Raw genomic sequence first — 25,461 nt, forward strand, 5'->3', positions numbered from 1 at the left:
CATAGCCAGGAGTTCATTTCAGGAGGAAATGAGGAAATATACTAAATAAAATCATCGCATGATTTGCACAAATTTTATTTTAATATTTAATCCCTTAAGGCTCCATCATCAATCTCCATTAACCCATCTGGCCATATTAACAAAATTGCTATAAAATACCTTTATAATTAAATAATTCAAATATAATTTTCTATATTTTCTATACTTTTAAAAATAATTCAGTTAAGATGCTATTTAGAAGGAAATTACATTTTCATCTTATAAAACCAGATCTATTCCAACATCCAGTAAGTAAGGTTACATGTTGATTTGACCTTTGGGGTGGATTAATGTAGAGGAATAGTAGTGATGACTTCGTAGGGCATTTATGAGCATCATTACAGCGCAATTAATGCGCATGACATGCTATTTATCACGGTTATAATCAACTGCGCTGAATGTGTGCCATGTTACCCAACCATTTGGAAATGTTAAAAAATATTTCAGGGGGTTTAAACCTGAAATTCCTTCTTTATGAATGAAATTACATTCATTCATAAAACCTCTGCGTATAAAATTACTTATTATCATTATTACTATTACTATTACTATTATTATTATTATTACTATTATTATTATTAGTAGTAGTAGTAGTAGTAGTAGTAGCAGTATTTTCTTTTAATTTGTAATATTATTTAATGTTTTTAAACTTATAATTTTATATAAATTTTATATTTTATACTTTATACTTACTTATATACATATATATTCCACACTGAGAATCGCGGCGTCATGGTTTCCATGGAAACCAAAAATCTTTTCAAGCAATGCACAGTGATCTATGAAACACATCTATCGCCATCTCACGGCTATTTTGAACTGAAGCAGGTAAAATGCATGGATTTATTCAAATAATGCCCAAATAATTAATCTTTTAGCTTAACAGTGTTGATTAGTTTACTCCATAAATCATATAGAGTCTATAATTTATAATAAACAGTGAGAAATGGCTAGTGCTGTAGTCAGCTACATGTCCTGGTTCCAGTACTAGAGAGGATTTTAGCAACAATAGTTAGTTTGCTTGTAGTATTCTTATACACTTTTTTCAGTGATCTGCAAACACATCTGTAGGCTGTAGTCATATCTAATAATGTATATTTTCTAATTTTTTTCGGCACCAGTTAGTAATGAGTAGCAGATATTAGATTTATACTATATAAATAGCCTAGTAATCAAATTAATCAGTATGACCATAACTTATATTTGTGTTATTTCTCATTTTAATGAACCAGTAGAACTGAAAGATAGAAACCTACATTATCTTATTTGTAAAAGATTTTTTAATAAGCACTAGGTAATTTGTGCTGCATTTAGGAATCGTTTAAAAAATGCATGGTCTCTAATGGAGGATAGGTGAGTTACGTTTAAAATGGCAAGGGTCCATACTCAAGAGGTCCGTCCATCCATCCATCCATCCATCCACCCATCCATCCATTCTATGTACCGCTTATCCTACACAGAGTCACGGGGAGCCTGGAGCCTATCCCAGGGGACTCGGGGCACAAGGCGGGGGACACCCTGGACGGGGTGCCACAATCACACACACACACTCACACACCCATTCACTCACTTCAGACAGTTTGGAAATGCCAGTCAGTCTGCAACGCATGTCTTTAGACTGGGGGAGGAAACCCCCAAAGCACGGGGAGAACATGCAGACTGGAGGCAAGATTCGAACCCCCAACCCCGGAGATCCCATGTACACCCCCAAGAGGTCACATATAAATTCTTAAAGATTAATATACTCAATTCAATTCAATTCAATTTTATTTGTATAGCGCTTTTAACAATGGACATTGTCACAAAGCAGCTTTACAGATATAAATGGATCCACAAAAATATATTGTGGATATACTCCTTTATAGGCAGGGGAGTGCCTTTCAAACATCACCTCCTGTGTGTGTGCACACATGCAGAGATTTTTCAGTATGACACAGTTTTTGCCCTCATACCACAGTCACTCCTTTTGTCCTTCTGACCTGTACCAGTGTCAGGCGACATGAGCATGCTACAGGGCTATCTCTATAACAGCATGTGACTACATGTGACTACAGTTCAGCAACTCGTGTCTGGTCCTGTAAAGCTAGGCATAGCCTCCTGTTTTTCCTTTTTACTTTAGTAAATGCACTTGTCTTGACATTACTGTACCTTAGAGCCTACTCTTAGAATAAGCTCATTGGACATCTGGTGCATTTTTGCGCTTGGCTGCATTCTGTGTACTGCACTGCTGCTCATTTAATATACCGTATAATTACACTGTACAAATTATCGTGGATGCTCTACTGATCATACATACTTCCGTTGTTACCACTGCACTGTCACGTATACATTTACTCAGAGGACTGGTGTTTATGCAGTTATATTTATTTTATGTTTTACTTTTAATTTTTATACTTCTATATTTTATCATTTTTACTGAATTTGTTTCTTTTTATTATTCTTGAATTTTTCTTACTTGTTTAGACTGAGGAGCTTAGGTCAGATTCAGTTAGGTCAGTTATTCCTTTCTTAATCCACACCTTTTTAGAAGGCTTTCTCCCACCAAGCTGGTTTCTCCTCTGCTTTCTTCCTCCAAATATTTCACATTCCTTCCCAATTACTGTAGCTGGCTCATAGTGTGTGTACTTCTTCAAAATATCTTGCATGTTAATGGCTAAGCCTGCTATTTTTAGCTAGATTCCCACTAATTTGCAGCTATATATTATGGAGTGAGTATTCAAACCATGTATAGAGGGAGGATGTGCACCAGATACTGTATGTTTGTATGTTCACTGCCTTGGCATTGACCATCTCCAGGAAGCTGAGTTGGACATCTCCTGCTCTTACTGGGCATGTTGACACGGCATGCTCGGTTGCCAGATTTGGATCCTGACTCAGAGCTGAATCTGACCTAAGCTCCTCAGTCTAAACAACTGACAAACACAGCAAGACACCCAGAAAGCAATCTGAGTTACTCTCTAAACTCCTGGTACAAAACCTGGGGTCCAGGGCCCCCGGTGGTCTGTGATGTACATCCAGACCATATTGCTTTTATAAAAATCACATGATGCTGGTGGAGATTAGTATCAACTAGTATCAAGGTTGTTATGGTTATGATTTAGTTATTATAGTTGTAAGCCTAATTGAATAAGCCTAATTTAAAACTTGAAAACTCTAATCTAAATAGCTAGTCTAAATAATATTAAATTTAAACTAACTGAAATTTTAAAATGGAGAACTTGGAAGTGATGTTAATATTATGTGTTTGCGTATATCTGGAGAATACTGCATCATACATCACATATGATTTTTGTTTTTGAAACCTTAGTGCAGCCATTGCTCTGAGAAATGCCCAAGGAACATCACAGCGAATGGCGAGGTGATAATGCAAGCTGTAGAGCAGCTGAAGAAAAGGGGCATGGTGGACAAGGTGACGGACATGACGATTCCTTCAGCGCACCGTCCCACAGATCTGCAGATGAAGCAGACTCTCCCAGAAAAGATTCCGATCAATCCTGTTTTCAGTCGTTCAAAGAGGAGTACGAGGAGGTTGAACGCACTGCACCACTAACCACCCGCAAGAAGTTAACACGAAAGAGGTTCAAAGGTATTTATGCATTTTCTCTACATATAAAATGACCATCATAATTATTACATATAAACTAATTTAGAGTAAACAAATTGTGCTGTGCATTCTATCTTTTAAATCAAAGTATTTGACTTTATTTAGTTGCATGCTGCCATTCCAAGTGGTAAATGTGGGCTCATTTTTTTATCTCATTTGTCATCTGGTTGCCTCTCATTATCCACAACAGCAACTCTGCTGTCCTGCGATAGAACAGCGCTGATCTGATCACCACAAACAGTCAAATAGTCAGACCATTTCTGTAAATATGACAGTAACTTAAATAATACTTGTGCTGTAAATTAACTGATTGTGCTTGTTTGGTTTTTAAGACATAATAACAGCTTTATTTTTAATGTAAGTCTATGGCCAAGAATGACATCACAGTCTGATAAACCCAGGTGTTTGCAGATTGTAATAATCAGGATTAGAGTTGTGTATTTCTCCTTTCGAGACAATCCACATAAAGTGTGCATCTCCATACGCTATGTGTGAAAGCTACATTTAAAGAAACTATCATTGGGATTTGAGCTTGTGATCTTGTGACAACAGGGTTGATGCTTTTCTGTGTCAACAAAATACACTTCAGAGTGTTTAGAAACCTGTGCACCATTCAGTATCAGGCTATTAGTCTGATTTCAGTTTGATTGATTGGAACTGAAAGGAAACGAGAAGCGTGGAGGGGGATAATTAATAAATAATAGTACACTAAGTATAAAAAAAGAGAAGAGTGCGTGTTATTAGACTTGATTTGGAATGTAACCTAATGTAATGTAAGGCAAGTAGGTGCAGTTGCATTGGATATTGTGTAAGCTGGCATTGCAGACTTGTACTGCATATGAGCAGGTCCATTGGGACCAGAGACAGGAAATGAAGAGTTGTATATTGTGCTTATTTTGTATCGTTTACGCTGCAAAAACTCCTCATCTAGTCAAGACTTACAATCTTATTTCTAGCCATAAAATCTTATTGATCTTAATTTAAGAATAAAGTACTATGCAAGTGCAGATCGTGTAAGATTATTATGATTGTTTTAAGATTATTTATCTTTTTTTTCTTACTTAGTTAGCAAAGCTTTAAGTTAGTTATTTTACCTGCAAATTAAGCTTATTTACCATCACAGGCATCATTTGAGGCCAGCCTTGTATCTATAAATATCTATAAATAATTGTTTTAGTAATAACTGGTTTTCAGGTTGCCCAGTAAAAAATGCTCAATAATCACACTTAGGACTTGTTCATTAGTATTATTTATTCCAAATGCTTGTTTTATGTCAACACCAACACATTTATTTACATTTAATTTCCAATTCTTAAATTAAGAGGAATTATCTTGTTTAGTAGCTCTGGTTTTAAGATATTTTCACACAAATTAAGATAAGCAAACTGTTTAAAAATTAATTAAAAAGCTAGTTTTAATTAATTAGACTAAATACACTGCTTGGAATAAGTGTTTTAATGCTTATTTTAAGACATTTTGTTCTTTTCTAAAGCCTAGATATGTTTTCTTATTTCAAGAAATCTTACCAAGTGTAATTATCTTACTGCACTGGCAGATCATTTGACTTGTTTCTACTCTGTATCTTCTTAAATCATGCATTTGTTTCTTATATTTAGACGGTTATTTTTTGCAGTGTATAGCATTTACATCTTTTTCCCCTATAGGTCAAAATAGAGTTGGGCAGCAGCACAGGAGTAACAGGGTACCTGTCCTCGCCCCCCTCAAGCTCCTAGATGGCACCAGTCAACGCATAGCATCAGCCCATCAGAGGCACAACCAGCAGCTGAGCAATGAGGTGTGGGATCTGCAGCGGCAACTGCGCACCACCGTGCAGGAGAATCGGCTACTCCAGCGTCTACAGTGCAGACACGCAGCTGCGCTGCTGCACTTCCAGGACATCCAGGGCAGCCTGCCCCAACTGCTCCATAATCACAGCAGTGAGGTTAGAGCACTCCAGGAGCTCCTGCGCAGAGCTAAAACTCACATCAACCTTCTCGCACGCAAGCTGCGGAGCACAGAGAGCGCACTGCTGCACACCCGCGACACGCTGCAGTGGCTACAGTGCCTCAGCAAGGACCAGAACCTGGAGGAGCGAGAGACCCTGACACAGCGCCTCACTGTACTCACTGTGGACTTGGAGAAGAAGAACAAAAGGATTCAGGTATTGGGTAAAGTTGAGCTGCAGTGACGTGTGTGTCATGCAGCAACACCAGCAGCTCTCTCTTAATGATTCGAATTCTCAAATTCACACCAGGATCTGGAGACAAACCTTGCGCTGAGCACTGCATCATTTAATCGTCAAATGAGCTCGGAAATGAGAAAGACGATGGAAGCCCGAGACCTGTCCCGACATCTGGAGGAATTAATAAGTAATTTAATGCAGAAAATCAAGGTGCAGCATTTCTTGAGTTTTAAATTTGAGTTTTAAATTTAGATTAAGTGCCAAAGCTGGAAGGCAGTTTTGTTGGCCTGCATAGTAAGATTACTTGCGTAATATATCTTATTTTATATTGTTTTTGTTTATCTGTTTATCCTGCAATATAGGGGATGGAGAAAGAATTGGCGAACCATGATATCTACTCGCACAGATTTCTGAAAGGCAGTTTAAAGAAAGGTACTACACATTGTATAATTTCTCACAATTAGAGACTTTGTTCCAAGAGCAGTCCAAGTAAGCAAAGACACACAACTAGGGTGTTTTTATACTGTCCTTGTTTGGTGTGGACCGTTTAATTTTTTCATTATGGTTTGGGTTGTTTTTTTTTCTGATGTGAACCTGACACCCATACTCAAGTTCCCACCAAACAACTGGACCCTGGTCTGCTAAAAATCAGGGACTCGCTCCTTGTCCAAGTGAACTATGGCCATTTCAATGAACAATGAAAATGGCTCTGATATATATCCTGAAGGGTGTGTAGAAAAGTGACCTTAAATTATGGGTAATATTGGCACACTATTAAGTAAAGAATAAAACAAGGACAGGACATGCATTTAGGACATACTGAAGATAATCTGTGACAGAGTGGTAGCACATTCCAAAGTGTTTTATTCTTTTCATAGTACAGCAATTTGCCAACACTAGCAATTTTTTTATTTATCAAATAACGATATGTCATACTTTACATACACTTATAGTTATGTTTAATGTTGTGGAACAGCCACAACAGAGTTAGTTCCTCTTATCATTTGTTATAGCAGCTATAAAAATCTGTTCCCTCACCAGCCTCTCTTTTTTCCTCTCTCTTGAAGTGAATAAGACAAAACAACGTAGCTTGTCATTTACCGAGAACCTCAAAAGCACAAAGTCTGCTATCCTGATGACTCCTCCATATCGCAGAACTTAAAGCAGTAGTTTGACCTCTGACTGTTACAAAGTACTGATGATAGAGAATCCATCCAAAAATGCTAAATAAACATATCCTCACAGAAATGTATGGCGGATCACCCACCATCGCTGTGTATGTTGTTGCTATAGAAACAATAACACAACAATTCAAATGAGCTCATTAATGTAAACCTGTGATTTGCCTTGCAGCCTAACTACTGTCAGAGCAGGAAATTAATCAACACCTACTAACCAATCAGAAAATTTAACAGCACTGTGGTGTAACTAGTAGTTAACAATTATAGTATTCTGTCATTTCACTAAAAACAAACAAATCACAACCGACCAAATATCTGACCAAGCAGAGAACAGCCTCACATGCAAACAATTTAGTGTACTTGCAAACTACTGGTGCAGTGTGAACCAAATGAAAAAGATACAGTCGTTCATTCATCTTCAGTAACCTCTTCATCCTGGTCAGCGTCGCAGTGTTTATGGAGCCTTTCCCAGAAATACTGGGCATGAAGTGGGAATATGCAGCCTGGATGGAGTCTGCCAGTCCATCGCAGACACATGTTCACACACTCATTTACACCTTGGGGAGATTTAGTGTAGCTAGCCTCTGAAAACGATACAGTGTTCCAAAAAATTTGCATCTAAGTCTAGTGTGAAACCAGCCTTGCAAATCAAATTTTAAAAAAAAATCACTCAGCATACACACTGCAATTAAATGTGAAAAGGTGAATAACCTTGTTTTTATGTCTCCGTTTTCAGGGACAAAAGAAAGCAAATTTGTTCAGACAGAACCTTTGTCACCTATAGTACTTGAAACTCCTCCTCTCCTAATGCAGACAGAGTATCCACAAAAAGACAATGAGAAGAAGCCTTGGGTAATGTTCATATTAGAATATGTTGCTGGTATGCTGCTTTGAGGCACTTAAATGAAACTGAAAAGTCTGTATTTACTGTAGTTTCACTTACAGGAGTTTGATGCCAGTGAACCAGCAAAGGACAGGAGCAGTGAGGACAAACTGATGCAGAAAGATAATGAGCAAACCTCTAATGAGACACCTCCTGGTAAGAGCTGCTAGACTGTCCAGGCTGCCACTGTAGGTGGCCTGATACATGACAATCCTTTTTAGTATAGCTGTACTGTCCAATACATTTGCTCAATTGGCTGTAATCCAGAGCAACTTGGTGATGACCTAACAATCAGAAGCCCAAAGCCACTGAGCCACCACTTCCCTGTCTAAGGCTCCTCACATTCTTCTTTTTCTCATAAGAGCAAAAGTTCTTTGATCGCGTGATGATGAAAGTCAGCAGGTCCCTCAACTAGCTTTAGTCATTTTTTTCATTGGATCTATACCACAGTATTGTTGAATTCTTGAATCTGACTTTTCTATAACAGTAGTTCTAGCTCTAATTAAAATCACAGGTTATATTAATGCACTCTAATATTCTAATATGTTATTGTTTCAATAGTAAGGGTCCCTGCAGCCCGGGTTCGACTCCCGGCCAGGGAATCAACCCCAGCCTGGCCCCAAGTGCTGGCCCCAAGCCCAGATAAAATTGCGGAGGGTTGTGTCAGGAAGAGCATATGGTGTAAAAACTGTGCCAAATCGAGTATGCGGACCAATGATCCACTGTGGCAACCCCTAACGGGAGCAGCCGAATTAGGAACAACAACGTTGTTTCAATAGTAACAACTAATTCACAGGCACTTATATGGCAGATGCACCATAACATCTAAGTGTAATCATAAAAACATATTGTTATTTAGCAAAAGGAAATCATATAAACATTGACAGGGTGAAGATATCTGTAAGGAGACAGTTATTTAACATTTATGCTTAAATGAGTCCCAGGTGTCAGTGCTTTCTAACATTCAGTTAGTTTTCCTCCATGGGAAAGTCTTCAGGACAGAGGACTTTGACAGAGGACTTTGAAGCCTTGCAAAGCAAAAAAAAAAGTCACTCAACATATGCACTGCAATTAATGTGAAAATGTGACTAACCTTGTGCTTTTACATCTCCCATTTCCAGCGACAGAAGAGACCAAATTAGTTCAAACTGAACCTTTGTCGTCTATAGCATTTGAAACTCCTCCTCTCTCACTGCAGATAAAGTATCCACAGAAAGACATTGAGAAGAACGCTTGGGTAATGTTCACGTTAAATTGCTTTGAGTCACTTAAATGAAACTCAACTCTATTTGTGCAATGAGAAGAAGCCTTGGGTAAAGTTCATATTAGAATATGTTGCTGGTATGCTGCTTTGAGTCACTTAAATGAAACTGAAAAGTCTGTATTTACTGTAGTTTCACTTACAGGGATTTGATGCCAGTAAACCAGCAAAGGACAGGAGCAGTGAGGACGAACTGACGCACAAGGAAAAGGAGGAAACCTCTAATGAGACACCTCCTGGTAAGAGCTGCCAGACGGTCCAGGCTGCCACTGTAGGTGGACTGATACATGACAGTCCTTTTCAGTATAGCTGTACTGTCCAAGTCTACATTTACATTTGCTCAGTTGGCTGACGCTAATATCCAAAGCAGCTTGGTGGTGCTGAGATTTGAACTCATGACCTTCCAATCAGCAGCCCAAAGCCACTGAGCCACCACTTCCCTGTCTAAGGCTCCTCACATCCTATTTTTTCTCAAGAAAGCAAAAGTTTATTTGTCTCATGATGATGCGTGAAGGACAGCAAGCCCCTCAAATGGCTTTGGTTGGGGTTTGGCCATTAGTTTATTATATTTATACCACAGCATTGTTGAATGCCTGAATCTGACTTTTCTATAACAGTAAAGTCAGACCGTAGTTCCAGCTGTATCACAGGTTTATATTAACGCACTCAATCTAATATGTTATTTTTTAAATAGTAACAACTCATTCACAGGGACTTGTATAGCATATAATAAAAGTCTAATAATAAAAAAAACATATTTAACAAAAGTAAAATGTATAATCCTTGATACGGTGAAGATTTCTGTAAGATGTTTATTTAACATTTCTGGTTAAATAAGACCTGGGTTCCAGTGCTTTGTAACATTCAGTAAGCGTTCCTTTACGGGAAAGTCCTCAGGACTGCTGTTTCCAGTTTCTCTGTAACATTAGCTGTGGGGTTTTTTTGGTCTTATTGACTTCAAGAGAGAAAAAGGTGATACTTTTGAGGGAGAAATTGTTCATAGCTCCTATAACTTGTCTCAAGGATGGTCCACAACATTAAATGTAACTATAAACAGGTAAAAAGTATGCTGTGGTGTTGTTAAAAATTGTAATCATTGGTAAATTGCTGTGGTATAAGACAAATAAAATGTAAAACATTAGTAGGGTGAAGATTTCTGTAAAGAGACATTTATTTAACATTTATGCTTATATGAGTCCGAGGTGACAGCACGTTGTAACATTCAGTTAGTTTTCCTCCATGGGAAAGTCTTCAGGACAGAAGACTTTGTTTTTTCCAGTTTTTAGGTGCAAAAACAGCCTTATAAAGCAAAAAAAGTCACTCAACATATGCACTACAATTAAATATGAAAATGTGACTAACCTTGTGCTTTTACATCTCCCATTTCCAGCGACAGAAGAGACCAAATTAGTTCAAACTGAACCTTTGTCGTCTATAGCATTTGAAACTCCTCCTCTCTCACTGCAGATAAAGTATCCACAGAAAGACATTGAGAAGAACGCTTGGGTAATGTTCACGTTAAATTGCTTTGAGTCACTTAAATGAAACTCAACTCTATTTGTGCTTACTGTAGTTTCACTTACAGAGATTTGATGCCAGTAAACCAGCAAAGGACAGGAGCAGTGAGGACGAACTGACGCACAAGGAAAAGGAGGAAACCTCTAATGAGACACCTCCTGGTAAGAGCTGCCAGACTGTCCAGGCTGCCACTGTAGGTGGACTGATACATGACAGTCCTTTTCAGTATAGCTGTACTGTCCAAGTCTACATTTACATTTGCTCAGTTGGCTGACACTAATATCCAAAGCAGCTTGGTGGTGCTGAGATTTGAACTCATGACCTTCCAATCAGCAGCCCAAAGCCACTGAGCCACCACTTCCCTGTCTAAGGCTCCTCACATCCTATTTTTTCTCAAGAAAGCAAAAGTTTATTTGTCTCATGATGATGCCTGAAGGACAGCAAGCCCCTCAAATAGCTTTGGCTGGGGTTTGGCCATTAGTTTATTATATTTATACCACAGCATTGTTGAATGTCTGAATCTGACTTTTCTGTAACAGTAGCTCTGACAGTAGTTCCAGCTGTATCACAGGTTTATCTAATACATAGGTTTATCTAATAGCAACTCATTCACAGGGACTTGTATAGCACATAATAACAGTCTAATAGTTAAAAAAAAAAAAAAACATATTGTTATTTAACAAAAGCAAAACATATAATCGTTGATACGGTGAAGATTTCTGTAAGGAGATGTTTATTTAACATTTGTGGTTAAATAAGTCCTGGGTTCCAGTGCTTTGTAACATTCAGTAAGCGTTCCTTTACAGGAAAGTCCTCAGGACTGCTGTTTCCAGTTTCTCTGTAACATTAGCTGTGGGGTTTTTTGGTCTTACTGACTTCAAGAGAGAAAAAGGTGATACTGATGAGGGAAAAAATGTTCATAGCTCCTATAACTTGTCTCAAGGATGGTCCACAACATTAAATGTAACTATAAACAGGTAAAAAGTATGCTGTGGTGTTGTTAAAAATTGTAATCATTGGTAAATTGCTGTGGTATAAGACTAATAAAACATTTCAGGAAGTGCTCTTATGGGAAAATAGAGTGATTACACTATACAGAAGGATCCTTAGTGCTTGAATTTGGATATGCTTTTATTTAATTTCTTAAATCTGTCTGGTTTTACTACTTGCTATTTCCTATTAGACATTGGAAGGACTAGTGGCACTGATGGAATTAAGCTGGAGTATGATGCAGAGCAGGAAGAAATGACAGCCAACCTCACTCAGGACTTAGCATTTGAGGGGCACAATTCACAAGATAATAATGACCAGTTAGTTATCACTCAGTCACCGTCAACAAAAAAGGCCACCAAATCCCTAGGCAAGAATAGACAGCAATACATATTTAAAGAGACCATCCTGAACCTACACAGTGGGACACCTGCTTATGGAACAAGTCAAAGATCTGGACCAAGGTTCCACAGATGTAACAAACCCAAAGCCACTACCACCGTTCTTGACACTGGTACATATGACCCATCATTTTTTGTGCCAGCATCCACATCATCAATGAAGCAGGAGCCACAGCCAATAGTGAGGCCAAGCAATACCAAAAAGAACAACTTGATGAAGGAACTGTTTGGTCAAGTAAAATTGGTTGAGCAGATGCCTGATAATAAACTAGACGCTGGCACTAAATCCTCAGATCCAACTAATCTCAGAATTTAAGAAGTTAAGCCATGTGAAGGCTCTTATCTTAGCCTGTTTAATCAATATACTCCATTGTCTAAATTTGTTGTTTGAATTACATATTAATATGCAAATAATATGCAAAATAAAAATGCTTGATCAGATGTTGTGTTTATTTACTGAAACTGAACATCATGAAGCATGAATGAATATAATAATCAATATAAACATCCAAAAAGTCAAATAAATTCAAACATCAAACCAGGGTGCAGTATGCTTTCTTCACAGTGGACCAATGCTACCCTTTCAAATAAGTGAAAATACAGGACACTGTTTGTATGGATATCATTACAAATGATAGATTATTTTTTCCTCAAATTAAAGACTTTTCCGCAAATTGAATTTGCATTTTAATTAAATTAATTAAAATGCAAAAAAACAATTCGAAATACAACCACAATTCAATAAATATATAGCAGGTTCTGTTTCACCCCTCTTAACCACCAGGGGTGGTGAATATCACCTGGGTACCTTCTTGTGCATGCAGGCACACATGCCAAAATCTCCCAAGAAAGTGACCACATGAGGTAGTATTTGGTAAATACCATTTTTGTTCAGCCAACAGTTATCTACCCTTCAGCCGTAAGTCCACAGGTGTCCATAGGTGGCGTTTCTGACAACAGGGATCAGCTTGGGAGGGTTGCTCCATTGAAGCCACCACGTACCCTCTCTCAATGGCTGGGGGTAGTGTGGTGTCACAGCGGCACAGAGGTTATGTCAACCACACTGTGAGATTAGAATGGATTAGAACAGCAGTTCTTCTTAATGGTTCTGTGAAACTGCCATATGCTGGTCCATTTTAACATTTGCATAACATACATCAATCATCAAGACAGCACAAGGCCGGATAGCGCTGTCTGCCTTGCACAAAAACTCATAAGCATAAGCCTCATGAGAAAATCTCACTTTGCCTGGATGGCACAATGGTGAGGCAGATGCACTGTTGAGGCACAATATATGCCTGGCATCTGCACTCAGGAGTGGTGTAGCAGATCTTGGGGAAGTTTTGCAGGGCACAAGTGGACCTCTTCGCCAATGGCAAATCGAGTCCCTGTTGACTGTGGCTCTCCCTGACTGCCGGTGTTGCACGGAATTTAGAAATTGGGCCACAGAGTCCTGGCTAATGGCCCCAAAATGGCCAGTAAAGGCCTTGGTTTCCCCTGCTGCTCTCACTAGTGGTCAGAACATCTTGGGAACTTCTTCGCTGTGCCAATGGGTTTGGCCCCTCAGATTAAAGTGCAGGTTGAGGACTATGACCTAGGAGTCCAAGTGATAAAATTATCACATACTTTCTGAAGGGAACAAGGTGTCTTCGTCAGTTACGTTCCCCCAAGAGCCCACCAATGAGATCTCCCCCTTGTGATGGAGCCCTTTAAGTCCTCTCCTTATGAGCACATGAAGGATGCTGAAATGAAATGAGTTTCTCTAAAGATTGTCATTGCTAGAGATCAACTCGGCAAAAAGAGTACTGCATGCCTTGGTGATATTCTTCCCTTGAATGCTCTGGTGGCCAGATGATTCTGGAATGACCTCTTGGATAAAACCCAGGGTTATTGATCAAGGTCATAGCAAATTTTTTTAACCAAATCAATTGATCTTGCAGCATTCTGGAGTGCTTCTTATTATGCCCAGTACTCACCCTGTGGTACTATGTGGACCAAATCAAGTTAACTGTTCACCTGTCATGGAGGAAAGACACGGGACACGTCCATGTCTAAACAAAAACTGGCCCACTGGGTGATGGACACTATCGCCATATCCTACTGGCAGGCTTCATAGCCAGACCCTACACTCTACGAGGAATGTCTACTCCTCATGGATATTACTTAAATGCATGGCCAAGAAGTCTGTACTGCTGCTACCTGGGCTACCTCACCATGCACACAATAAGGTTTCCACATGACATTCACCGTCCCTGGCTGTTATCCAGTGTTTACAGAACCATAGTTACATAAGTCACTAGTGTTTCCATTATCCAGTTCTATTTGTTTTACTATGTGTTCAGGAATGTTAACTTCATTAGCTGTAAACTATTGGGAAACATTTCTTAAATGCATTGATGATGATTTATATACAAGTGCAATAAAGAGGCACAGCTGTATTTACAGTTTAGATAACCATAAACCCCTCACATTAAACAAAAATTAAAATCACTGATGGTATATGAAAGATGTGTAATGATACTCAAAATCAAATTATAAGTTTATGCTCAAAATGACAAATTTACAACAAAAAGCAACTTTATTTGCTATACAACTGAAAGAAGGGACTAGATTTATCAGTATTCCTCAAATTCAACGTGGGGAAATTTGGTAGCCAAAATGTCTTTAAACAAACTACATAATTTGGCTTTAATGAAATCATAGTTCTCCTAATAACACGTTTTTGAGATCTTGTAAATAATTTCCACAGTCGTAGACAGAGGACTTAAACTAAGAATTAGCTAAAAGCATGAATGCCAATGGCTACTACTTTGTTGCAGACCACCAACCAGCACGTTATCCCAACACCACCTAAAACAAGACAAGGAAATGCAAGTCGAATTTAGATAAAATAAATATTTGTGTGTAACAAAAATATACTCTCTGTTGGCAACAGTTTCTATTCATTTCACATATTTTTTTTAAACATATACAGTTGTGTGCATAAGTTTGGGCGCCCCTGGCCAAATTATATTTTGTTCAAAAGAAGTAAACACAACCTCTGCAGCAAACTATTCTTAAAACAACATTTTTCTGCGGATAGTAATGAAAAAAACTTTAAAAAAAAAAAGTAATTGTGGCCTGGGCAAATGTTTTGACACCCTACCCTAAATCAGTACTTAGTGACACTCCTTTGGGAGATAGCCTGCAAACCCTTCTTTTAGCCAGCTTGTTGTGTTTACATCTTTTCACTTCCAAAATCAAATAAAATACATAATTTGGGGTGGAAATGGAGTGCCCACACTTTTGCATACAACAGTATAGTGGTCTGTATATATAAACCGACTATGTTAATTTTATTTTTATTTTTTTTTACTGATCCATCTGTCCTTACCTGCAACTCCAGATGGAAAAGCTACAAGTCTTTCCAGTGGTGAAATCCACTTGCTGGGAACCACAGTGACTGGGTCTGCATAATACTTCCAGATAAGTGAGATCATGAGAACCGCCTGGGATCATACAGCAAAACGTGTAGCAACATTAAACTCACACCCAGTGAGGCAACACTGCAGCTACACTTACTGCTATAATGTAATGAGAAACCATAAAGGGATTTTTACATTCTGAAGCAAATTATACACATTTCTCTGTAGCTTCAAGATTTCAGACACCTTTCAGAAAGTTGTAGCTTTTTTAGCACAGTCTCAAATCATCTGCTTATTTAATGCTATATACAAAGATTTATGTGTTTTTGCTGAAATAGTTAATAACCGTGAGCTAATTTTCCCTATAACGCAGTTATATTTGCTTTTACATTTTTTGGTCTCTTTCTTGGTCAGGGCAATATGCAAAACTGCATCTGTTTTGTCTTTCAGACTGAACATTCTGAATTCAATAAGGTATTATTTTTAAAGAATTGAACACAAATAAAACATGACTATAACTTACTTGAAGAATGTAGAAAATGATGTTGACAATCCATTTCATTTTAGCCTGCTGAGCCGTTCTTGATTTCACTGTATGAAAGATAACAGAAAAAAAAATAAAAATCTAACTATATTGGGATACAGTGGGGTCCAAATGTCTGAGACCACATCAAAAGTCTGATTTTTTTTTTTTTCCACTTAAAATTGGAAATAAACCAGAAGTTTTAGAATTTTTAAATATTTAAAACAAAGAAAGCAAATGTTCAATATCTTGAATATTTAATATTCATGACTCGGCATTATTTCTAGGTCACTATTTAAATGTAAAAAAATGGGACTACACAATAGGAGTAAATGATGTGTTGTTGTCCACTCGTATACAGTCATTGCTCCTACTCAGATATCCAGCCAAAACTGTTGTTATCTTTCAAATTTCACATCTACATCCAAGTTACGATCTAGAGGGGGTTTGCTCGGTATTCAAAGCATTTACAAAAAGTTACTTTTTTTTTTTTCAACAACTGCTTGTGTGTAAGTTAAATGGTCAATTAGGACCGTGATACTGTAAAAACCTTGATATTTTTAGCCACAATATCAAGATTGCACTTTGCTACAAATAAAAATGATGCAATAACATGATATCACCAGGTGTTCAACTTCATATGACAGATTTATCATAGTGCTACATGGCATCTTAGTCTAATGACAGTAGGTTAGTATTTTACTGACAGTCATTTCTGTCTTCACCTCCTTTTATTAAGCCATGTCTGATTCTCTTACCATGAGTTTTCAGCTTGTCTGTCATCTTGTTTATCTTGCGCTCCAGCCTTGCATACCTGGCGAATTCATCCATCATGCTTATAGACGAAAGCTCCAACCTCATGTTCTGGATTTCTGTTCGCATCTCCATTTCCTGCTCAGCATCTTTCTGCAGGATCTTTGTGAGCTTCGCGTGCAAACATTTAAAAAAAAAAAAAATTCTTAAAATTCATGCTAGTTTATAAAACTATAATACAATTCAGCAGTCAGATGAAACCAAGGAGATGTGAAGAAAATCCTACAGAAACAGCTGATCTTTATTTGCGGTTAATCAGACTAATTTCACTGATGACAGCTGTATGATAATTACTTTTGAACATGAGATTGAATGTGACTGGTTCATTCTGAACACAGCAACATCTCCAATTATAAAAGCTTGTACACACTTATGCAACCAGGTTATTGTAACTTTTTTAAAATTCCTATTTTTCCATAAAATGTTTCTGATTGTTTTTGACTTAATTTTTATACATTGTAATTTCACATTGAGGGTGGAGAAAGTTCTGACTTGATTTATGAATTTTTTACATCACACAAACCATTTTAATAGGAGTGTGTAGCCCTTTTATATCCACAGTATTTCACATTAAAAGGTACAAAAAACAAAGACCTGGCATGATTGATCTTGGTTTTAAAAACCTGCCATTTCAACATGGGTGTGTAGACTTTGTCTTTTCACTGTACTCAGTCCTCAGTGTATACTTTTCACTATTTTATGTATATTATACATTCTGCTTATGTATTTCTTTTATACTGTTCAGTGATGTATACAATCCTCCACATACCTCTGTATCATTACTTGCACTATATGTTATGCATTTTTTTAAACATATTACACAATTTTCAAAATTCATACTATGTGAAATCTCAACCTTGAGCAATACTTTTCCCCACTAATGTGCAACTGTGTCCTTATGTTTTCCGGTACATTTGTTGTATGCTCTTTATATTAGATGAAAGAGCACTCTACTGTAGTATGAGAAATTTATGCATTTGTTTATTTTGGATACGTTGTCTTCTGAAAACATGACAATAAAACAAACTAAAAAAAATGATAAAAGATCAATTGGTACCAACTGCTTTTACAAAAACAAAACAAAACAGGTGAATTCACTCATTCATTCATGTCTTAATAGCACTGATTCCTGATTACACACACCGGCTGGTAGGAGCTCCCCAGCATGTTCCTTTACTGTCCCGCCCAAAAACATAAATGTATTAAAGGGTTTCATATCATTTCTTATATTATTTTCTGTCAAAATACTCACATATTGAACAGCACATTTATTACTAGGCAGTGAACACAGCACAACTGACATTACCTCCACAAGCAGAATGCCAGTTACATCAGATCAGGTCTGTAATTCTGTACTAGTCTAAATGTGAGTGTTAGAGGTTGGTCCAAGTTACCATACTGAAAATATCACTGTAATCAGAGCTTATTAAACACTTTATGATATGAATAAATGATGTGCAGGTGCTAAGCCCTGGCCATGCAGTGATGGAGAACCACTGGCTTAAAGGCTCATTCTCACCATCCTAACAATACACATACATCACGTAACTTTCAGGAAACTGCATTCTAAATCACTTTGCTACTTACAAGTGAGGAAATGGATGGTAATAACGTTTTGACGAGATTACACACAAAAACCGAGCTCAGGACCAGCAGCCAGTTGTATCCGACGTCAGCCATGTTCTTTGTTTATGAAGCGTTAGGGAAGTCGGCGGCAACTAGGACCCAGGCGCAGGTTGGGCGACGTGAAGCCGGAAGTGTATGTGGTACGATACTTCCTTCAAAGTAAAAGGAAGCTTGCTTGCTTGCTTGCTTGCTTTATTTATTTATTTATTTATTTAGTTAGTTAGTTAGTTAGTTAGTTATGTTATGTAAAGAAGGCATACAATATTCGAAGGTCGAGCAAAAAAAGTGTGCTGACCTAAAGCTCTAAAGCACGTCAATCAGAGCGGCTGCATATCACAAAAGAAATGTTTTCCTTAAATCCCGCCCCATTTGCGACATTTTTTTTAAATAATTTTTTTATTTTTATATAATTTTTTTTTTTGTCCAAGATTTTTTATTCAATGCTTTGAACAATAACACAGAACGGCATTCATAACTAGGAGATTTACATATCACGACTGAGAATATACACAATTTTCATTCACACTCTTTACCCCATTTGCGACATTTTTTTGTCCGCACAGAAATGTGACGCCATCTTGGACAGGGCAGTTTTCCAGCTTGAGCTAACTTGAATTTAAAGCGTCAACAAAAAGTTCCTTCAAAAGTCCCGGAACACTTAATAGCATTAGGGTGTAAATAAAACATTACAAACAGCTCAAAATAAAATAACTAGGCATCAGTTTTAAATGGTGAAAGCACTGACAGCATGTGTTTTCAGCTGATCAGGGTTAGTATAGTGCCTTACACTGAACCTGGACTAAGGCCCTGTTCAGACTGGGTATTATTATTCCTCAATAATGGTTGTCACCGTCCCAGGTGTGAACAGCTATCCGTCTTATCCGTGTGCTTGTGATCAGATCACCCAAGACAAACAGCCACAGGTCTGGAGACCACAATTTTTATCCAGTTTTGAGAAAACACACGTAGCACTTTATTAGGAACACTATACTAATACTGCGTAGGGTCTCCCTTTGCTCTCAAAACAGTCTCAATTCTTCATGGCATTGATTCCACAAGATACTGGAAACATTCCTTTGAGACGCTGGTCCATGTTGACATGATTGCCTCACACAATTCCTACACATTTTCTTGGCTGACAGAAGCCGAACCCGAGGTGGTCTTCTGCTGTTGTAGCCCATCCACCTCAAGGTTCGACGTGTTGTGCATTCTGAGATGCTTTTCTGCTCACCACAATTGTACAGAGTGGTTATCTGAGTTACTGTAGCCTTTTTGTCAAGTCCAACCAGTCTGGCCTTTCTCCGTCCGCCGAACTGACACTCCCTGGATGTTATTTCTTTATTGCACCATTCTGAGTAAACTGTAGAGACTGTTTTGTGTGACAATCCCAGGAGATCAGCAGTTATAGAAATACTCAAACCAGACCATCCGGCACCAACAATCATGCCACGGTCAAATTTCATTTATTTTATTACTGAGCGACACACTGCTCTTTTTAACTGTTCATAGTTACATTGCATGTTACTGAATGTCTGTCTGAGACTCGAGTTTTCAAGACAGAGGAGTTTGCACTTTCCGGCTTCTCTGTAACATGACAAGCTGCAAGTTTTTTTGTCTCGTTAACTTCAAAAGAGAGAAAAAAGAGGTAGGTGAGGGAATGACTGTTTATAGCTGCTATAACACAAGTAATAAAGTGAACTAACTCCCGTGTCAGGAAACTTATTGACTTTTACGAGGTGCTAACACTTGAGACTCCTTCCATAGATTTTAAATAAACATCTCCTTACAGACAAATTCACCATATCACTGATTAAACGTTTTCTTTGTTGTGTAACATCATGTTTTTTTTAATCTGTTTATTATTAGGCTTAGGTTATGTAGGGCATCCGCAGTACAAGTCCCTGTGAATGAGCAGTTACAGAAACGATAACGTATTAGATCAAGTGCATTAATATGAATCCATCATTTATGTTACTGTCATAAATATTTAGATCTGTGCTGCTGAAGAAAATGATCACGTGAAATGTGTGTGATTTTACTGTCTTATTATGATGATTATTTTACCAGTATGTTATCAGGATATGTTATGATCCATCAGTCATCACTGATAAAGGTTATAGTTTTACTTAGAGAAATTGGCTATCATGATGCTTCATTGATATTTTGTGTTTCCTTCTTGAAATGTTAGCATGCTATATATATATATATATATATATATATATATATATATATATATATATATATATATATATATACACACAGTTGAGGTCAAAAGTTTACATCCCCCTTTCAGAATCTGCAAAATGTTAATTATTTTACCAAAATAAGAGGGATCGTACAAAATGCATGTTATTGTTTATTTAGTGCTGATCTGAATAAGATATTTCACATAAAAGATACATATCATATAGTCCACAAGAGAAAATAATAGTTGAATTTATAAAAATGACCCTGTTCAAAAGTTTACATCCACTTGATTCTTAATACTGTATTGTTACCTGAATGATCCACAGCTGTTTTTTTTTTTGTTTAGTGATAAATTCTTTGGTTTTCCAGCATTTTTTGTGTATTTGAACCCTTTCCAACAATGACTATATGATTTTGAGATCCATCTTTTCACAATGAGGACAACTGAGAGCCGGGGGGATGGAGAATGGAGATGTGTACATTTTTCTTATTTTGCCTAAATATCCTATTTTTTTCATTTAGTACTGCCCTTCGGAGGCTACAGAAGATAGTTACATGTTTCCCAGAAGACAAAATAAGTTAAATTTACCCTGATCTTGTTTTCACCCCCCGGCTCTTAATGCATGGTTTTTCCTTCTGGAGCATCAGTGAGCGTTTGAACCTTCTGTAATAGTTGCATATGAGTCCCTCAGTTGTCCTCAGTGTGAAAAGATGGATCTCAAAATCATACAGTCATTGTTGGAAAGGGTTCAAATACACAAAAATGCTGGAAAACCAAAGAATTTGTGGGACCTGAAGGATTTTTCTGAAGAACAGCAGGCAGTTTAACTGTTCAGGACAAACAAGGGACTCATGAGCAACTATCACTAAACAAAAAAACACAGCTGTGGATCATTCAGGTAACAACACAGTATTAAGAATCAAGGAGATGTAAACTTTTGAACGGGGTCATTTTTATAAATTCAGCTATTATTTTCTCTTGTGGACTATATATAAACATCTTTTATGTGAAATATCTTATTCAGATCAGCACTAAATAAACAATAACATGCATTTTGTATGATCCTTCTTATTTTGGTAAAATAATTAACATTTTGCAGATTCTGAAAGGGGGATGTAAACTTTTGACCTCTTCTGTATATAAAATGAGCATTTTTCATTATATTATTTTATTATACTATAATACTACATTCCAGATGGCAATCTGGAATTTGAGAAACAAATTTTAATTCATATAATGTCAGGTTTGCTGTGTGGTTGATTGTGAATCTATAATTGTACACAGAGAATGGTATCATTTATTCTAAGTCATTTACCATATCAGTGTTCTATCCTAAGTCAGTGTATGAAGTGTAATATTTTGATGTAATATTTGGTGATGGTAAAATAGGAACTACACCTCCTAAGAGGCTGAGATGAAAAAAAGTAAAAGGAGTAAAAAGAGTTCTTCTCACCCCTCATTGAGAGAGTTAGTATGTGTTCACAGTTTCAATGGTTGTACTGGTTTTTGCTAGATAATTCTCACAGGTTATTTAATAAAAATCTGAAACCTCATTACAACTGGTGTTGCTTTTTAAAGTAATGAGTGCTTTATTGGCCAGGAGCCAAAGAAGCAAAATTACCCATGCTCTCTGGGTGGGAGGGATGGCATAATCTCACTCCACTGGCAGTCACAGCAACACTAGCCAACCGTGGGCATCTGTGAGCTCGTGCATACAGGAGAGGGCAGATAGTGCTTCTGAAAAGCTATGGCTGGCTGGCTTCACGTGTCTCAGAGGAAGCAGGTGTTAGCCCTCATCCTCCCCAGTTGGTAACTGTTGTATGACAGGGGAGAGCTGGATGGCGGCCAATTTGGTGACCAAATTGGGGAGAAAATGTTGTAAAATAAAAAATAAAAAAAACTATTTTTATACCCATTGAATATTCTCAGTCATAGATCGCATGTAATGACTCACTTTAGTGATTCAGTTGTTTTGAACTACCTGGTTGTGTAAATCATTGTGATATATTTGGCAAAAACTTAAAGCTTCATCCAGGAACATTGTCAAATACAGTAGGCTACAGTATCAAACACCTTCCTCTACTGCCATGATATTCAGCTAAAATTTGTACAGATCCAGTTCCTTAAAAATTCCATGCCTAGATAAGCAACGAACAAGCCTGAATAATAAGAAGTTACCTATTAATGCTTAACCATTAATGATTAGTGTATGGCTATTATTAGGACATGTGAAGTGATTGTGTTTTGATTCATAGTGGCAATTCACCTTTTGACTAATGCCACACGCAATGAGCTGTTTTGAATTTGAAGCAGGAAGAACGTCATGTAATCACTCATCAGACTATAGAGGGAAAATAGAATGAAAAGTCTGCAGAAAAAAAAATCTAAATCTCTCCCTTTTCTGAAATAATGTCTCTAGCTCTGTGACTAGTCTGTGGTCCAACAAGCTTCCTTCCGGAAAATAATCTACATAAATGAATGTGATTGGACAAACTGCAACAGAGGATCTGCTGCAGAAGCTGAGCTGGGTCATTGGACTACAGCCAGTTTTTTTGATACACTGATCAGCTCTTCTACAGATTTGATTCAAGAACTACAGCAAACAGTGTTTCATAATATTAACCTCTTAAAGTCTTATTATTGTTATTCATATTACAGCATATCTGAAGTCACTCTGGATGCCATACCATAGTATGGCTTTAACCCTGTGAGACTCCAGTTGATTGGTAGGGATGCTGACAACTACTAGACAAGCAAGAGACTTGAGTTACTCAGTAAGACAAAACCCCCAGTAAGCAGATATTTGAATGGCAGAGATGTCCTTTTTCCTTATTTTTGAAAAATGAAGATGCAAATGGGGACCGGTGTCTCACCCACCCACACACACACACACACACACACACACACACACACATTTGCACACTCAGAGAATAAACAAAGAAGAGAACACTTCCTTCCCCTCCACCATCTGGGACAAAATGGTTCCCAGTCCACCATCTGATGCGTCGGTCTGCAGAACAAAAGGAAGAGAGAAATTAGGAGAATGTGATAGAGAAACAGAAAACAGTTTCAGCAAGATAAAAATCACGTTTGCACTGCTCTATTCATTGGACCGTGTCTAGTGCTACTTTCAGTGATACCAGTCAGGAGGTTGGTGACATCTGAATCTTGAGGTACAAACCTGTGATGAAAGCCAGCCAGCTCAAACAACTGTCTGACATCCTTTTGGGTTTTGGACAAGCTGCAATTGCTGTAGTCCAAGGGCATTCAGCCAAAATCTGTGATGATTCAGCTACATTAAATTAATATTTTACCGCATCCGCATTCATACTGCGGTGCGTCCCTTGCTCAAGTTTTATCAAATTGGGGATGTATCTGCCCATTATACAAATGAAAGCCCAGATGCCATACATTTCGTCCATCTTATTGCACACTTCCTACAGTATGCTACATGTCCTGCCTGACTCAAAGATCTCAGGACAGCTCTCACATGCTACATGTGACACTGGCAGCACTGTGAGGGTGGAGAATGTTGTCCACTGAGTTTTGTCCACTGAGCTTGACTGAGTTGCGCTTGTGTGAGCCTATGTTCCCAATAACCAATCATTGATCACCATTGTTCCCAATGACAAATCATTGATCACTATCTTTCCCAATAACCAATCACTGATCACCATTGTTCCCAATGACAAATCACTGATCACCATGGTTGCCAATGACCAATCATTGATCACTATCTTTCCCAATAACCAATCACTGATCACCATTGTTCCCAATGACAAATCACTGATCACTGTCATTTCCCAATAACCAATCACTGTTCACCACTGTTCCCATTGACAAATCACTGATCACCATTGTTTGTCCCATCTGTGCACGAATGAGTTATTTTATCAGTAACCATTTCCTCCTTTTCTATTTCCTGACTACTCACAACCACTGTTGTTTTTCTGCATTCTTGAAATAAATGAGATTGTGTAAATACATACAGTAAATAGTTGGTTTGAATGTACATCTTTTTAAGAATTAAGTTATAATGTATTATTTATTCTGATAAAACTCTATTCTATTCTATTCTAATTGTCTTCAGACAATCTTCCTTCTTCATGTAACAAGTTTTGGTATGCAAATGATAACAATTCAGTGAATATGCAAAATAGTCTACAGATTTGTCTGACAAATTCTAATGAATTTTTTGAGCATGCATTAGCTACTTTCTCCTGAAAAGAGTGGGCGACACTCCTGTTATCCTGTTGCTGGGCTATTCCCTGCCTCTGTTGGTGGTGTTGGTGCTCTGCGTTCATTGGAAACTTTGCTCTGGGTTCAGTGGCATGTAATGAGAGCAGCCACAAGAGTGCAGGAGTGAGACAAGTGCAGGAATGTGTAGAGCCATGCGAACAACCTGCTACTGCGGGATCCATGAGAACAACCTTCTACTGTGGGATCCATGAGAACAACCTGCTCCTGCTGGATCCATGACAATAACCTGCTACTGCGGGATCCTTTAGAACAACCTTCTACTGTTGGATCCATGAGAACAACCTTCTACTGAGGGATCCATGAGAACAACCTGCTGCTGCAGGATCCATGAGAACAACCTGCTACTGCTGCAGAATCCAAGAGAACAAGCTTCTACTGCGGGATCCATGAGAACAACTTGTTACTGCGGGATCCACAAGAACAACCTGCTATTCCAGGATCCACGAAAACAACCTTCCACTGTGGGATCCACGAGAACAACCTGCTACTGCTGCAGGCATAGTATGACATCAATACGGCACTGGGGAACTAATATACACACACATATATATACACATTTAACCATGTCATGCCCTGAAACTGCATACG

The 25,461-nt window shown here is 37.9% G+C and overlaps 3 protein-coding genes across 4 annotated transcripts in view; 2 read left to right on the forward strand and 1 right to left on the reverse strand.

Moving 5' to 3' along the window:
- The first annotated feature begins 811 nt into the window (after positions 1–811).
- LOC113543091 (lebercilin-like protein) lies at positions 812–12,422 on the forward strand. Of its 2 annotated transcripts, none has more exons than XM_034314701.2 (12): positions 812–867; positions 3,347–3,625; positions 5,308–5,804; positions 5,898–6,035; positions 6,188–6,257; positions 7,743–7,858; positions 7,940–8,045; positions 9,011–9,126; positions 9,296–9,389; positions 10,541–10,656; positions 10,736–10,829; positions 11,852–12,422. In XM_034314701.2, the coding sequence occupies exons 2-12, from the start codon at positions 3,367–3,369 to the stop codon at positions 12,373–12,375; spliced, it is 2,130 nt and encodes a 709-aa protein (XP_034170592.2). In that variant the 5' UTR covers positions 812–867; positions 3,347–3,366; the 3' UTR covers positions 12,376–12,422. The 2 variants fall into 2 exon arrangements, with proteins under 2 accessions (XP_034170592.2, XP_053083528.1); XM_053227553.1 differs by having other exon boundaries at positions 7,952–8,045.
- A 66-nt stretch (positions 12,423–12,488) lies between these two features.
- Positions 12,489–18,548, reverse strand: get1 (guided entry of tail-anchored proteins factor 1). Its single transcript, XM_026941121.3, has 5 exons — positions 18,387–18,548; positions 16,745–16,910; positions 15,987–16,054; positions 15,433–15,547; positions 12,489–14,909 (listed from the first exon to the last, which is right to left on the reverse strand). Exons 1-5 carry the CDS (start codon positions 18,477–18,479, stop codon positions 14,836–14,838), a joined length of 516 nt encoding a protein of 171 aa, XP_026796922.1. The 5' UTR covers positions 18,480–18,548; the 3' UTR covers positions 12,489–14,835.
- Positions 18,549–25,046: 6,498 nt separating this feature from the next.
- The window catches only part of brwd1 (bromodomain and WD repeat domain containing 1), a 28,556-nt gene continuing 28,141 nt past the window's right edge, over positions 25,047–25,461 (forward strand). The window contains exon 1 of the mRNA XM_053227521.1: positions 25,047–25,374. The gene's annotated coding sequence lies outside the window, so the exon portion shown is untranslated. The remainder of the gene's footprint in view (positions 25,375–25,461) is intronic.

The sequence above is a fragment of the Pangasianodon hypophthalmus genome, chromosome 21 (assembly GCF_027358585.1).
Source record: "Pangasianodon hypophthalmus isolate fPanHyp1 chromosome 21, fPanHyp1.pri, whole genome shotgun sequence".
NCBI classification, from domain to species: Eukaryota; Metazoa; Chordata; class Actinopteri; order Siluriformes; family Pangasiidae; genus Pangasianodon; species Pangasianodon hypophthalmus.

Excerpts from the sequence above, each read along its gene's own strand:
- get1 (XM_026941121.3), bottom strand. The coding sequence starts at position 18,479 with ATGGCTGACGTCGGATACAACTGGCTGCTGGTCCTGAGCTCGGTTTTT. Across the intron at positions 16,055-16,744 it reads AGACAAGCTGAAAACTCATG|TGAAATCAAGAACGGCTCAG; the intron begins GTAAGAGAATCA and ends TCTTTCATACAG. Across the intron at positions 14,910-15,432 it reads TTTTCCATCTGGAGTTGCAG|GTGGTGTTGGGATAACGTGC; the intron begins GTAAGGACAGAT and ends GTCTTGTTTTAG.
- LOC113543091 (XM_034314701.2), top strand. The coding sequence starts at position 3,367 with ATGCCCAAGGAACATCACAGCGAATGGCGAGGTGATAATGCAAGCTGT. Across the intron at positions 10,657-10,735 it reads ACATTGAGAAGAACGCTTGG|AGATTTGATGCCAGTAAACC; the intron begins GTAATGTTCACG and ends TTTCACTTACAG. Across the intron at positions 10,830-11,851 it reads CTCTAATGAGACACCTCCTG|ACATTGGAAGGACTAGTGGC; the intron begins GTAAGAGCTGCC and ends ATTTCCTATTAG.